The sequence below is a fragment of the Molossus molossus genome, unplaced genomic scaffold, assembly GCF_014108415.1.
Source record: "Molossus molossus isolate mMolMol1 unplaced genomic scaffold, mMolMol1.p scaffold_m16_p_18, whole genome shotgun sequence".
Lineage (NCBI taxonomy): Eukaryota > Metazoa > Chordata > Mammalia > Chiroptera > Molossidae > Molossus > Molossus molossus.
The window spans coordinates 39,549,328-39,564,853 of record NW_023425353.1 but is presented as its reverse complement, the minus strand read 5'-3'; the positions used below and the strand labels follow the sequence as shown (position 1 = coordinate 39,564,853).

General features: G+C 38.0%; 1 protein-coding gene across 18 annotated transcripts in view; it reads left to right on the top strand.

Moving 5' to 3' along the window:
* Positions 1–15,526, top strand: part of ANKRD28 (ankyrin repeat domain 28) — a 172,177-nt gene that overhangs the window by 150,365 nt on the left and 6,286 nt on the right. For all 18 annotated transcript variants that reach the window (XM_036266215.1, XM_036266216.1, XM_036266221.1 and 15 more), the window contains 6 exons: positions 9,719–9,806; positions 9,897–9,980; positions 10,623–10,768; positions 11,407–11,489; positions 11,896–11,978; positions 13,005–13,096. In XM_036266215.1, coding sequence (XP_036122108.1) covers positions 9,719–9,806; positions 9,897–9,980; positions 10,623–10,768; positions 11,407–11,489; positions 11,896–11,978; positions 13,005–13,096 — 576 coding nt within the window. The remainder of the gene's footprint in view (positions 1–9,718; positions 9,807–9,896; positions 9,981–10,622; positions 10,769–11,406; positions 11,490–11,895; positions 11,979–13,004; positions 13,097–15,526) is intronic.

Genomic DNA, 15,526 nt, shown 5'->3' with positions numbered 1-15,526 from the left:
CTTGGCTTATTTCACTTAGGATAATACTTTCCAGGTCTCTCCATGTCGTCTCAAAGGATAAGAGATCTTTCTTTCTTACCGCTGCATAGTACTCCATTGTGTATATGTACCACAGCTTTTTTATCCATTCGTCTACTTATGGACACTTGGGCTGTTTCCAGATCTTAGCTATTGTAAATAGTGCTGCTATGAACATGGGGGTACCTATGTTCTTCCTGATTGGTGTTTCAGGCTTCTTCGAGTATATTCCTAGAAGTGGGATCACTGGGTCAAATGGAAGTTCAATTTTTAATTTTTTGAGGTAACACCATATTGTTTTCCATGGTGGCTGCACCAGTCTGCATTCCCACCAGCAGTGTACTAGAGTCCCCTTTTCTCCACACTCTCGCCAACACTTGTTGTTTGATGATTTGTTGATGGCGGCCATTCTGACAGGTGTGAGGTGATACCTCATTGTTGTTTTAATTTGCATCTCTCTGATGATGAGTGATGTTGAGCATTTCTTCATATGTCTCTTGGCCATTTGTATGTCCTGTTTGGAGAGGTGTCTATTCAGCTCCTCTGCCCATTTTTTAATTGGGTTCTTTGTCTTCCTTTTGTTGAGTTGTATGAGCACTCTATATATATTGGAAATTAACCCCTTATCTGATACTTCATTGGCAATGATGTTCTCCCATACAGTGGGTTGCCTTTCCATTTTGATGATTGTTTCTTTTGCTGTGCAGAAGCTTTTTAGTTTGATGTAGTCCCATGTGTTCATTTTTTCCTTTGTTTCTGTTGCCTTAGGTGATGTATCAGTGAAAATTCTGCTCCGTATGATGTCCGAAATTTTGTTGCCTACATTTTCTTCTAGAATTTTTATGGATTCACGGGTCACATTTAAGTCTTTTATCCATTTTGAGTTTATTCTTGTGTATGGTGTACGTTGATGGTCTAGTTTCATTTTTTTGCATGTAGCTGTCCAATTTTCCCAACACCATTTATTAAAGAGGCTGTCTTTACTCCACTGTATGCTCTTGCCACCTTTGTCAAATATTAATTGAGCGTATTGCCTTGGGTCCATTTCTGGGTTTTCAGTTCTGTTCCACTGGTGGTCTATATGCCTGTTCTTGTGCCAGTACCAGGCTGTTTTGGTTACAGTTGCTTTGTAGTATAACCTGATATCTGGTATTGTGATCCCACCTACTTTGTCCTTTTTCAAGATTGCTTTGGCTATTCGGGGTCTTTTTTGGTTCCATATGAACTTTTGAAGTACTTGTTCTAGTTCTGTGAAATATGTCGTTGGTATTTTGATGGGGATTGCATTGAATCTGTAGATTGCTTTGGGTAGTATGGACATTTTAATGGTGTTAATTCTTTCAATCCATGAACAGGGTATGTGCTTCCACTTTTTTATATCTTCCTCTATTTCTTTTTTCAATGACCTGTAGTTTTCTGCAAATAGGTCCTTTACTTCTTTGGTTAAGTTTATTCCTAGGTATCGTAATTTTTTTGGCGTGATGGTAAATGGGATTGTTTTTTCAGTTTCTCTTTCTGTGAGTTCATCATTGGTGTACAAGAATGCCATCGATTTCTTGACGTTAATTTTGTATCCTGCTACTTTGCCAAATTCATTTATTAAGTCTAGTAGATTTTTGATGGAGTCTTTAGGGTTTTCTATGTATAATATCATGTCATCTGCAAATAATGACAGTTTCACTTCCTCCTTTCCAATTTGGATCCCTTTTATTTTTTCTTCCTGTCTGATTGCTGTGGCTAAGACTTCCAGTACAATGTTAAATAAGAGTGGCGAAAGTGGACATCCCTGTCTTGTTCTCGTTCTTAATGGAAATGTTTTTAGTTTCTGTCCATTGAGTATGATGTTAGCTGTAGGTCTTTCATATATGGCCTTTATTATGTCGAGATACGATCCCTCTATTCCCACATTGCTGAGCGTTTTTATTAGAAATGAATGCTGGATTTTGTCGAATGCTTTTTTAGCATCTATTGATATGATCATGTGGTTTTTATTCTTCATCTTATTTATGTGGTGTATCACATTTATTGATTTGTGAATATTGTACCAGCCTTGCATTTCTGGAATGAATCCCACTTGGTCATGGTGAATAATTTTTTTGATGTATTGCTGGATCCGATTTGCTAGTATTTTGTTCAGGATTTTGGTGTCTGTGTTCATCAGGGATATTGGCCTGTAGTTTTCTTTTTTCGTAGTGTCTTTTTCTGGTTTTGGAATTAGAATTATGCTGGCCTCATAAAACAAGCTTGGAAGTCTCCCTTCTTCTTAAATTTTTTGAAATAGTTTGAGGAGAATGGGTGTTAGTTCTTTTTTGAATGTTCGGTAAAACTCCCCCATGAAGCCGTCTGGGCCTGGACTTTTGTTTGCTGGGAGAGTCTTGATTACCTCTTCAATTTCCTTAGTTGTTATTGGTATGTTCAAGTTTTCTATCTCTTCCAGGTCCAGGTTTGGGAGACTGTGTGTTTCTAGAAATTTGTCCATTTCACTTAGATTGTTGAATTTGTTGCCATATAGTTGTTCATAGTAGTTGTTAACGATCTTTTGTATTTCCGTGGTGTTGGTTGTTACTTCTTCTCTTTCATTTCTGATTTTGTGTATTTGGGTTCTCTCTCTTTGTTTCTTGGTGAGTCTAGCTAAGGGTCCATCAATCTTGTTTATCTTTTCACAAAACCTGCTCTTTGTTACATTGATCCTTTGAATTGTTTTTTTGGTCTCTGTCATTTATTTCTGCTCTGATCTTTACTATTTCCTTCCTTCTACTTGCTCTGGGGTTTTCTTTTTGTTTGCTTTCTAATTCTTTAAGTTATGAGGTTAGACAGTCAATTAGAAATTTTTCTTGTTTTTTGAGGTAGGCCTGTAGTGCTATGAACTTCCCTCTCAGAACTGCTTTTGCTGCATCCCATAGATTTTGTGTTGTTGTGTGTTCATTTTCATTGGTTTCCATGGAGTTTTTAATTTCTTCCTTGTTCTCCTCGGTGACCCATTCATTGTTTAATAACATGCTATTTAGCCTCCATGTGTTGAAATGTCTTTGCATGTTCTCGTTGCAATTGATTTCTAGTTTCATGCCATTGTGATCTGAGAAGATGCTTGATATGATTTCAATCTTCTTGAACTTGTAGAGATTTAGTTTGTGTCCTATCATGTGGTCTATCTTTGAGAATGTCCCATGTGCACTTGAGAAGAATGTGTATTCTGTAGTTTTGGGGTGTAATTCTCTGTAGATATCTATTAAATCCATTTGGTCTAGTTCTTCAATTAGAGTCTCTGTTTCCTTGCTAATTTTTTGCCTAGAGGATCTATCCAGTGATGTCAATGGGGTGTTGAAGTCCCCTGCTATAATTGTATTGTTGTCGATTTCTCCTTGGAAGTCCTCCAGAAGATTTTTAATATATTTTGATGCTCCTATATTGGGTGCATATATGTTTATCAAGGTTATATCTTCCTGTTGGATAGATCCTTTCAATATTATATATTGGCCGTCTTTGTCTCTAGTTATGGTCTTCATTTTGAAATCTATTTTATCAGATATGAGAATTGCTACCCCAGCTTTTTTTTGCTTTCCATTTGCTTGGAAAATTTTTTTCCATCCCTTCACTTTCAACCTATGTGAGTCTTTTGTTGTGAGGTGGGTCTCTTGTAAACACCATATAGATGAGTCATGCTTTCTTATCCAATCAGCTACTCTGTGTCTTTTTATGGGAGCACTCAATCCATTTACATTTAAGGTGATTATTGATATGTACTCATTTATTGCTATTTTTGTTTAATGTGGTTCTATTTTTCTTCCCATTTCTACTGCTAATTACAGCAGTCCTTTTAACATTTCTTGCAGTGCTGGTTTGGTGCTAATGTATTCCCTTAGCCTTTTTTTTTTTTGTCTGGGAAGCTCTTTATTTGACCTTCTATTTTGAATGATAGCCTTGCTGGGTAGAGTAGTCTTGGAATCAGATTCTTGTTTTTCATGACTTTGATTACTTCATGCCATTCCCTTCTGGCCTGTAGTGTTTCTTGTGAGAAGTCAGCTGAGAGCCTTATCGGGTTTCCTTTGTAGGTAACCTGTTGCTTATCTCTTGCTGCTTTTAGGATTCTCTCTTTGTCTTTAATTTGTGGCATTTTAATTACTGTGTGTCTTGGTGTGGGCCTGTTTGGGGTCTCCTTACTTGGTTTTTTGTTTTTTTTTTTATCCTCACCCGAGGACATTTTTCCATTTTTTGCACAGATAGAGTGGGAGGGAGAGAGAGGAAAAGAGAGAGAGAGGGAAACATCGATGTGAAAGGGACACATCGAGTGGCTGCCACCCGCACGACCAACCTGGGCCGGGGACAAACTGCAACCGAGGTACATGCCCCTAGCGGGAACCGAACCCGGGTCTCTCCGGACCGCAGGCGGATGCTCTAACTGCTGAGCCAAACCGGCCAGGGTGGGTTCTTCTTACTTGGGACTCTCTGTGCTTCTTGAACTTGAATGCCTTCTTCCTTCACCAAATTAGGGAAGTTTTCTGTCATTATTTTTTTTAATATATTCTCTATCCTTCGCTCATTTTCTTCTTCTTCGGGGACTCCTATGATGCGAATATTATTACTTTTCCAGTTGTCCCACAGTTCTCTTAAGCTGTCTTCCTGTTTTTTAATAGTTTCTTCCTTTTGTTTTTCTGATTAGTTGATTTTTTTCTACCCTGTCAGATTCTAATTCACTGATCCAGTCCTCAGCTTCCTCTACTCTGCTTTTTAAAACTTCCAATATGTTTTTCATTTCTGATATGTCATTTTTTATGTCTTCTTGATGGTTTTTAATTTCCAATTGACTTATTTTCAGTGTCTCTATGTCCTTACTCATGTTGTTCAGCTTCCTCAAGATCATGGCTCTGCATTCTAGCTCTGTTAACATGCCTAATTGCTCCACATTGATCTCATCTTCGGTGGAGGTCTCTTGCTCTTTCATTTGGCTTCTGTTTCTGTGTTTCACCATTTGGGCTATCACTATGGGCTTTGGAGTCTGTCAAGTTTTCCCTTGGGTGTTGGTGTTCTGCTGTTTGTGGCTCCCTCTCCTGTGTTTAGATGAGCGAGGGAGGACCCTCGTTGAACACCACTGTAGTCTTACTTTCCTGGTTAAAGTTGCTAGCCCAGGAAAGGTACTGTTATCCTCCAGCTTTTTGCCTGGAGGCTAGCAGTCGAGGTTACTTGATGTGTTTTGGGTTGTCAGTTGATTGAAAAACTCCCTCTGGTGCTCAGCACAAGGGGATTTCCCAAGGGTGGGGCAGATGCTGGTTGTTAATGAGCTTCAATTAGCACTTTAATGGCCCACAGGCTGGGGTTGGATCTCGGAGGGAGGGGCTGCTGCCTCTCCTCAGAGCCTTGGGAAGGAGCAATACGGCTACTGTCCTGCGTGGCTGCCACTCAGCAAAAGCTCTGAGCGCCCCCCAAATCCCGAGGGTCCCCACACAGTTCCAGTCCAGTGTGCCCTCCCTCTGCCGGAGCCCAAGGTGAGTGGCTGTGGCTGTTTCAGCCTCTGTCCCGGCTGCGCTGTGGAGCCGCCTGGGAGTGTGACCCGAGGGCGCTGCTCCCAGCTGAGGCCACTGCCGAGCTGCCGACCATGGGCTCCCAGCCCCGTCTCGCGCCTTCGCAAGCCTACCGGGATGGAGTCAGTGTCCCTCGTTGTATGGTCCTCCAAGCTGCTTTTCTGTTGCTTTTTCCCGTCAATTTGTCTGTGTTATAGTTGTAATTCCAGTTTGGTTCTGGGAGACAGACTGTGTAGCTTCCGTTCACTCCGCCGCCATTTTTTGTTTTCCTAGTTTGTTTTCATAAACATTTTCTAGATACAATATTTTGATTTTTTTTTTTTTTTTTTTTTTGGTACTTGCTCCTACCAGAAACCAAACCCAGGACTCTCTGGTCCACAGGCTGACGCTCCAACTGCTGAGCCAAACCAGCCAGGGCAATATTTTGACTTTCATACTAATAATTCTTGTATGAGAGTTCTTTTCTTTTGCTCTGAGAAAGTTTTGGTCTCTCCCTGAGGGTTGTCCTGTGATAACTATTGGTTATCCTTCAGTTCTGAGTATTGATGGCACCATAAAAGTTGAATGTATTGCTAATTCAAAAGTTTAGTCAGTTTTATTTTTTACTACCTCAGATCCTTAGCCAGAACAGTCTGGAAAACTATAAGACCTTTGGATTTCAACTTCTTTTTTTCCCTTTTCATCTCACTGAAGTTGGTCTTTAGTGAGTACACTGAAATGGCCACAGGTTGGTCCCAAGTCAAAGAAGGTACTATATTCAAGATATTTTGCCAGTATAAGAAACACCAAAAACATGTAATATTATAGAAAAACGTCCACGAATGCTACTTTTGTTTATTTAAGAAGTCCGTGAGATAAAACTATTTTGAAGCAGGCTTATTGCTTGAGGTTTTTTTTAATGTATCGGTGAGAATTAACCATCAGAAGAACTACACAATAAGGTATTTTTCCTTGGGTAGAGAGCATTCAGTTATAAATATACTGCCGTAACTGTTCTTTGGGGCTCTGGTTGCTATCTGTTATAACAGTCAAATCTTTCTGCAGAACACTTTCCCTAAAGTGAGTTTCTACTCTATCACTACTGAATTTACACTCTCTAAAGCACATTGTGTACAAGAGAGAAATTTTTGCATGAACTACTTGCCTGGTTGCCATTTAAAGATCATAACAGATGTGTCTAATTTCCAGACTGTAGCAAGATTGTGATGATTCTGAATTGAGCTGGAAAAAATTAGATGTGTGTTGGCTATATAAAAGACTATATAGACTGTCTAAAATTAATACCATATTTATAGCCAAAAGCCTATTTTATAATTTGGCATTCTGAGAATAGATTACGTAAAATGGTTTTACTTTGACTAGTAATTATTGTACAGCTGAAAAGTAAATTGGAAGTACTCCAACAGAACAGAAAACAGTGTTTCCTTCAAAATTAAAATGGAATAATGGCAGTTTTAGAAAAGAACTGGTTATATATGCTAAACTTTAAAGTTCAGATTTTCATATGTAGTCATTCAATCACAGAACTTAAGAGTTCTTACATTATCACCTTGGGCGATTTGGCTCAGCAGTTGGAAAGCGTTGGCCTGAGGACCAAGGAGTCGCAGGTTTGATTCCGGTCAAGCACACATACCTCGTACCTCAGTTGTGGTTTGTGGTTCAGTCCCTGGCCTGGTCAGGTCGTGCAGGAGGCAACCAGTCGGTGTGTCTCCCTCACATCAATGTTTCTCTCTTTCGATCTCAATCTTTCTCCCTCTCTCTCTCTCTCTACCTCTTTTCCTCCCCCTCCCTCCCTACCACTCTATCAGAAGATAAATGGAAAAATATCCTCGAGTGATGACTAAAAAAGAAGAAAGAGCGCTTACTTTACCTTATGTTTCTCTTAAAATTTTATCAGTTTTTATGGAACTCTAAGCATCCTCAGAATATCCCTAGGAGACATGAAGAAACCAATTTTATCATTCCTTCATAAACTTGGGACACAAGTGATAGGGTTTTCAGCTTGATATGACCCAATATTAATGTATTTTAAAATATATTGCATGTTAATAACATTTTTATGAAAAATAACTATTTACCAAAACAAAACAAAAAATTTAGTGAGAAGAGTGGCAACTTCTTTTAGTGGCTAGTTTAAAAAAAAAAGAAAGAAAAAGAGTAGTGTGCAACATCACCCCAGACTTTCACAAACCATACCTTGAGAACTGGTATACCAGGAAAATAAGAGAGTCTTAAAGCAATACTGGACAGCTTTCCATGGTTCATTTTTTATAATGAGTTAACATTTGGAGAGGGAGAATTAAAGTGGAGTTTCTCAACCTCAGCACTATTGACATTGAGGGCCAAGTAATTATTTGTTGTGAGAGACTGTCACGTGCAATGTAAGATGCATCCCTGGGTTCTCTCCACCTAGATGCCAGTATCATCTGTTACCCCATCTCCAGCTGTGATAACCAAATGTATCTCCAGACATGGAGGGGCAGAATTGCTCTGGTTGATAACTATGGATTAGAGGAAAGAAGTGACACAAGATAGAACATAATTAAAGATTTCCTAAAACTTACTTTTTTTTCTTGGTAAAAATGATTATAGGCTAAAGATAAATTGAACTATTGTTTGAGAATGTTAGAGTAATTTAAAAAGAAAAGAAATGTAGCATTCCTGTGTTAGCCAAATATTAAGCCATGGAAATAAAGAGGCTATGTAAGAATCTAATTTATTCCTAAATCAGATACCAGAAGACTAATGAAATAAAAGAAGTAACATTTCATTCGCAGCAATTAGTACAGCAGTTGGGGTATTTTCACTAAAACCCTGGCTTTGAAAATTGGGTTAAGAAAATCTAAGGTTTCGCCCCCTTCTCCCCCATTTTCAAAGTTGCTGTTAAAAACTGTGGGCTGTGGGCCTGATCCCCAGTGGGGAGCATGCAGGAGGCGGCCAATTGATGTTCTCATCGATGTTTCTATCTCTTTCTCCCTCTCCCTTCCTCTCTCTCTAAAATCAGTAAAGAAAAATAAATAAATAAACAAAAAAACTGTTGGCCTGCCCTGGCCAGTTTGGCTCAGCAGTTAGAGCGTCGGCCCGCGGACCAGAGAGTCCCTGATTCATTCCCGCTAAGGACATGTACCTCAGTTGCCTTTTGTCCCCATCCCCAGTTGGGGTTGTGTAGGTAGCAGCCACTCGATGTTTCTCTCTCTCCTTCTCTCTCTATCTGAAGATAAATGCAAAAAAAAATGTCCTCAGGTTAATAAATAAAATAAATAAAAACTGTGGGCCTGATATCTGTCAGTAATCAATATATTTGTCCTTTAACTCAGCAATATCATTTCTAGGAAACTTTTACAATAATACTTAGTTTTTGAAAGAAATTACTGGAAAGTTTTATTACAGCATTGTTGATAATGTCGGAGAATAACAAACTAGCCATCACTTCAGAAACCATAATTAGAGATGAAATTATTTATGAAACACTTTGATACTGTGAAGTTCTTCTAAATATATATATATTTCTATATATGCTATTATGGTAGGATATATACAGTTAATAAAAATATTAAGTAAAAAACAAGTTGCAGAACTAAACATCCATTTGTGTATAAATAAAAAGGAAGTATATGTTTTGTGCATACAGTTGTATATGCCTAGAAGTTTTCTGGAACTTATGGTAATAGTGGTTACAATCTAGAGAGTGGAACTGGAAGAATGGGGGTGGGGATGGGACATTCACTTCTTCTCTGAACACTTCTATGGTATTTGATATTTTACCATTATTAGCTCATTACTATAATCAGAAAATATTTAAATTTTGAAGATAATCATGCTGTATTAAAATATAATTTTGAAAGTTATACTTTGCTATATAAATATGACTTTTAAAAAATAATGATCAAATAACCATGGAAAAGAATAATGAGACTAATTCCCCCCCACACAAAAGAAGTATTTGCTGTGTCAGTAATAAACTCCAATAAAATCATTGTAAGAAGCTACTGTACTTCAGGTCTGAGGTTGTACTTTGGATTCCAAAGCTCCTGAAAATGTGACGTTTAACAGGTACAGTGAACTGATTATTTTTAATCCACGTAAGGCGTTTTCTTATTTGTGTGAGGGTGTGTGGGTGTATATTGGCACTTCAGTATTTCGGGGAGATTTTAATATTAAATTTTCGTTTACTTATTTAGGTCATGAGACATGTGTAGAACTTCTTTTAGAACAGGAAGTTTTCCAGAAAATTGAAGGAAATGCTTTCAGTCCATTGCATTGTGCTGTGTAAGTAAAGGCAGAATGAATCAAATTTGGTTTGACTGTTTAAGAAATACACCATTGCTGTGAGAGTGATCACCTCATTACCTTACACAGGATCAATGACAACGAAGGTGCTGCTGAGATGTTGATTGACACATTAGGTGCCAGCATCGTGAACGCCACAGATTCAAAAGGAAGGTAGGGATTCAGCTGGGTAGGAAATTGTTTCACTTTCCATAAGAAGAAAATTTTAGCTACTACACTAGTGTGAAAGGATTTAGAGAACCCATTATTAATTAAAAGTTGACTTTTATATTTGCAAGTACAAAGTGCCATAAAATCTTAATTATGTTCTCATTATAAAAGATGTTTTTATTATTTTTAGTCATTTTTCATTTTTTTAAAACTTGTAAAATGTGAAGTCCCCCCCCCCCCTTTTTTTTAAGGGCAGTATGTTTGTTACCCAACAGTGATTGTTAATAAAGTTAACATTTTTCTGTATAGAAATAAAGGCTGGAAGAGAAAGTCCAACAGTTGTAATAGATGGCAGTATTTGAATCAGAATTGATTTATGTCAGTACTTCCTTTAATGATGTAACATTGTTCTAGCAATTTTACAATTTATCCTTATTTATATTAGTTTAATTAAAGGTCTTTTATATTAGAAATACAAATATTTGTGGCAGAAATTAGTAAATTCCATTAATCTTGTTTGCATCTAGGCAATGCTTATATAGCCTAATCTGTAAACCCTTGAAAATGACTTGTCATATATTAAGGAATCATTTTAATATATGACATAAAGATTTAGTCAGGTCTTTCCACTTCTCTGCATTGCAGAACTCCTCTCCATGCTGCTGCCTTTACAGACCATGTGGAGTGTTTACAGCTGCTGCTCAGCCATAATGCTCAAGTCAATTCTGTGGACTCTTCCGGGAAAACACCTCTCATGATGGCTGCAGAAAACGGACAAACAAACACAGTTGGTAAAGAAACTGGTTACAGCTTTTATTATTCTCAGTATGTATATTGCTTACGTAGAGCTTAGCTCTCAAGCCCTCTGACTCTAGTTCATAGAATTTTCCACTCGTTATCCCACCACTCCTGAGATTTAAAACCTTCTACCTCCTTACAACCCACATTTTTATTTAGGGTCCAGATGTTTTCCTTTGCCCTTACTGGTTGAATAGTCTACTTCAGCACACAGTGTAAGATCATGGTTTAGAACACTGGCTGTGGGGTCAGTGTGACTGAATGTGAGTCCTAGATCTGCCAACTAAGTGACCTTGTGCCTTAGTTTTTTAATTTATAAAGTGAGAAAAATAACTGTGTAGGGTTGTTGTGAGAGTTAAATAAGGTATTATTATTATTCCAGAGCACTTAAAATAGTATTTGAAATTTCGTTAGCACTCATAAAGTGTTAGTTGCTGCTGTTGAGGTGTCTTTGACTTACCCAACAGTAAGACAGTAGAGTATGTATGTTTTATATTACATTGTTTTTCTTGCACTTTAGTTTTTGCTAGAGGTATAATTTTGCTTTGCATCTTCATTTCTCTACAGTGGGTTAGTAGTAATTTAAGGTATATGTTCATAAACAAAGAACTGATGCAGTTTTTCTTCCCAGAGATGCTGGTTAGCAGTGCTAGTGCAGATCTGACTTTACAAGACAACACTAAAAACACCGCCCTCCATTTGGCTTGCAGCAAGGTATGTACACATTTTAAGGATATGTTTTCATTGTTAATATCAACAGTGGCATTTAAAGTTTTTCCACTTCACTAATATGAGCAGAGCTAGTGATTACTTGCAACAGATTTCTTGAAAAAAAGTACTGATGTGTTAGGCGCCATGGTGTATGAAAGTCTCCAACAAACCAAGTAAGTTTTAGAGCACAAGCTTTCTTTAACCTCTCTAATCTTAAATATTCTTGTCCTCTCCCCCAAGGTCATCCCATCAACACATTTGGACAAATATTTAAGTCATTAGCCAAGAAATTCATGGCATATGTATGGTGATATACATGTTTTATGGACTAGGGTTGGAGTATATTGAGTGTATAAATTTATCTTTAATGGTACCCAAATTTTTAAGAGTTACTTTTTCATAATTTTAGGGTCATGAAACTAGTGCCTTGTTAATACTGGAAAAGATAACAGATAGAAACCTCATCAATGCAACTAATGCAGCCTTGCAAACGTAAGTACTTGGAGTCTAGTATGAACTTTGTGATCTATAATTATAAAAATGATTAATGGGGTTTTTCTAACAGGACCATTGGAATCGGTCTCAGTCACAGTGTTTATAATTGACGAAACTCATTTCTGTAATCATAACAATTAAAAGGCATAGAGTCAACCCTCGTTTATCGCAGTTAAATCAGTTCTGGACTCGACCACGATAAATGAATTTCAGCGAAGTAGGAGTCTTTATTTATACAAGTCATCCCATGTATACTGTATTACTGAAAAAGCTTTAGAACTTAAAACTTTGTTATTGAAAATAATGTTTTTTCTCTATTCAATTTTATGGAGGGCAGTAATACCATTCTGTGTGTTTTATGGAAACACACTAGAATAATACATTATTTGACACTAGTAGTAAATGAGGTAAAAGGTTTTGTATGTGTCTATAAGCTAAAGATATTTCATAAAAGTATAAAGTTCTTAATGTGAGCAGCCAGCCTGTAGGTGACTGCTTAGATCTTAAATCAACATCTCCCATTGTCCTCTCCCAGTTTCTATTTGCTAGTTCACTCTGAGACTTGGAATAGAGAAAAATCTTATGATACTCTTTTCCATTCACGTATCAATTAGATCCCTTGAGAGTCCAAAAATTAGTCATGGAACCTGTAAGCTTTTTTCAAGGTCTATCAGAATTTGTGCTACTTCAATTTTATGATTTTTATAGTGTGTTCTGTTGTACCTGTTTGCCAACCTCATTTCTTTAAAACAATTTAAAATGCAGTTTATTGGTAAAATCTTTTTAAACATTAGTCTTAAAAGGAGCTAACAAAAGGGTTTAATGAAGGTGGGAATTTGCTCATGTGGTGCAGTGCTAAGCGGGTGCATGTTGACGAGGTGTGACTGCACTGCACATGGGCTTTGCTGTCCCACACACCCGTCTGGTTGTCACTGGGACTGGGTGGCTCAAGTTTGTAGTGTGCGCATGTGTGCATGCGTGCGTGGGCATGCACGTATGTACATGTACAATTTTCCCCCCCAGACCTCTGCATGTTGCTGCCCGAAATGGGCTAACAATGGTGGTTCAGGAACTTTTGGGGAAAGGAGCAAGTGTGCTTGCAGTAGATGAAAATGGTAAGTAGATTCTGTATTTTCTTTACTTAACCTGTATCTTACTAGAGTTTTTAATCTTTTGATGATCTATATTTGAAATAAAGTAAACTTAGATATTTTTTACTGGTCAAAAAGGGGAGCTGAAATTAACATTGAATGTTAATTAACTTTGTGGCAAAGGAAGTAAGAGAAACAAGAAAAGTCCATCTAACAGATTAACTGAATTTCACCTATCTGTTAAACCAGAATTAGTGTTTATTAAATTTGGGTGGGCATTACCATCTTTTTTATCTTAGTATTCAAAGAATTTGTTTTGTCAACAAATATTTATCAATGCTCTTACTTCATTGCCAGGTTCTTACCTAACACTAATACTCCCACTTGTGCACTAGATTGTGTCCCCTTTTGCCTACTTGAGACTCATGTTAGTAGTTCTTTGTGTCCTATAATAAAAATTTCTTTTTGGAATCATCCTAGATTATTCTCATCAGTATATAAACATCATTTCTCTGATCTTAAAAATATTTTTCATTAATCCCACTACTCCTTCCAGCTACTGCCATATTTCTCTGTTCCTCTTTGCAGTAAAATTACTTGAGTTGGCTCTCCTGCTATCTCCAATTCTTCTCTTTCATTCTCTCTTAAATTCCCTCTTGTCAGACCTTGGCCACACCGCACTGCAAAACTGTCCTTGTCAAGATCACCGATTACCTCCACAGTGTTGAGAATATGTTCTTAGTTCTAATTTTACTTGATGTTTCAGAATTTGGCACAACTGATTTTTTTTTTTTTTAATAGGAATAAGGGATTTAACATGGAATTTTAATATACATGAATAAGGGAGTATTGGGCATGTGAAGGTTGCAACCTTCCATAGCAAGTATCCAATGTTTCTCCAAATAACCTTCATATTTTCTTTTATGCTGCTCACTGCTACTTGGATAAATTGGTGCAAATCACTGTAGGGCAGGATAAGAGGGAGAGTCATAGTAAGTACCTGATTTGACTGCAGTACCCTGACTTAGGCGAGCCCAGTCTCCATTCACAGATACCTGGTTCCTTGAATTGATAACTGGGTGAGGGTTTGTAATTTGCTGTTTGGATGGTTAGATTAATTAATCAGATTCACTGGAACTGAAAATTGTTTTTTACTCTATTTTCTTTTATTAAGGTATAATTGACATGCAACATGATATCAGTTCCAGGTATATTCTTTCTCCTTGATAAACTTTCTTCACTTGGCTTTCAGGACTCCACACTTTTCCACCTATGTTACTAATTATTTTTTTTCTTTTCTTTCTTGATTGTTTTTTTTTTTTTTAGAGAGAGAGTGAGAAAGGGAGAAGAAGAGAGAGATGGAAAGATTGATGAGAGAGAACATTGATTGGCGGCCTCCTGCACGCGCCCCCACTGGGGATTGGGCCCACAACCTGGGCATGTGTCCTGACCAGGAATTGAACCGGCGACCTCTTGGTGCATGGGTCAATACTCAACCACTGAGCCATAATGGCTGGGCTTACTAATTATTCTTTTTTTTTTATTCTCACCCGAGGACATTTTTCCATTTTTTTGTTCAGATAGAGTAGGAGGGAGGGAGGGAAGGAGGGAGGGGGAGAGAGAGAGAGAGAGAGAGAGAGATATCAACATGAAAGGGACACATCGAGTGGCTGCCTCCTGCATGAGAGAGAGAGAGAGAGAGAGAGAGATATCAACATGAAAGGGACACATCGAGTGGCTGCCTCCTGCATGACCCAACCAGGGCTGGGGACAAACTGCAACCACGGTACATGCCCTTAGTGGAAACCAAACCCAGGTCTCTCTGGACTGCAGGCCGATGCTCTAACCGCTGAGCCAAACCAGTCAGGGCTACTAATTATTCTTGACGTATTTTGCAAAGTTTCTCCTCCTTCTGCACAACTTCTAGGACTCAGACATTGGTTCTTTTTGTTTTCCCCGTCTGCATTCACTCTTTAGGTGATCTCATCCAGTCCCTTGGTCCTAAATACTACCTGTGCTGAGAAGTCCTAACTTTATATCTCCAGCCCAGACTTCTCATGATTTACATATTCGTAGATCCAATGGCCTAATTGATAGTACTACATGGTTGTCTACTAAACAACTCAAACCTAACATGTCCAGAGCTGAACTAGAGATCTTTTTTCTTCTCCCCCTGCCAGGCCGTTGTCCCCATAGCCGTCCTGATCTCGGTTGATAACAATCCCTTCCTTACCGTTGCTCATAGCAAAACCTGGAGTCATCCTTACCTCCTCTTTCTCACACTCAGTGTACAATCCATCAGCACATACTATTGACCCACCTCCAAAGTATGTTCATATATGCTTACTTTTTTCTTCTCTACTCCTACCACCCTGGCCTGGATCCTTTAAAAAAGTGTGAGAAGATATTAGTCCTCTGAACCTCAGTCCCCTTATAATGATTTACAAGGCCCTG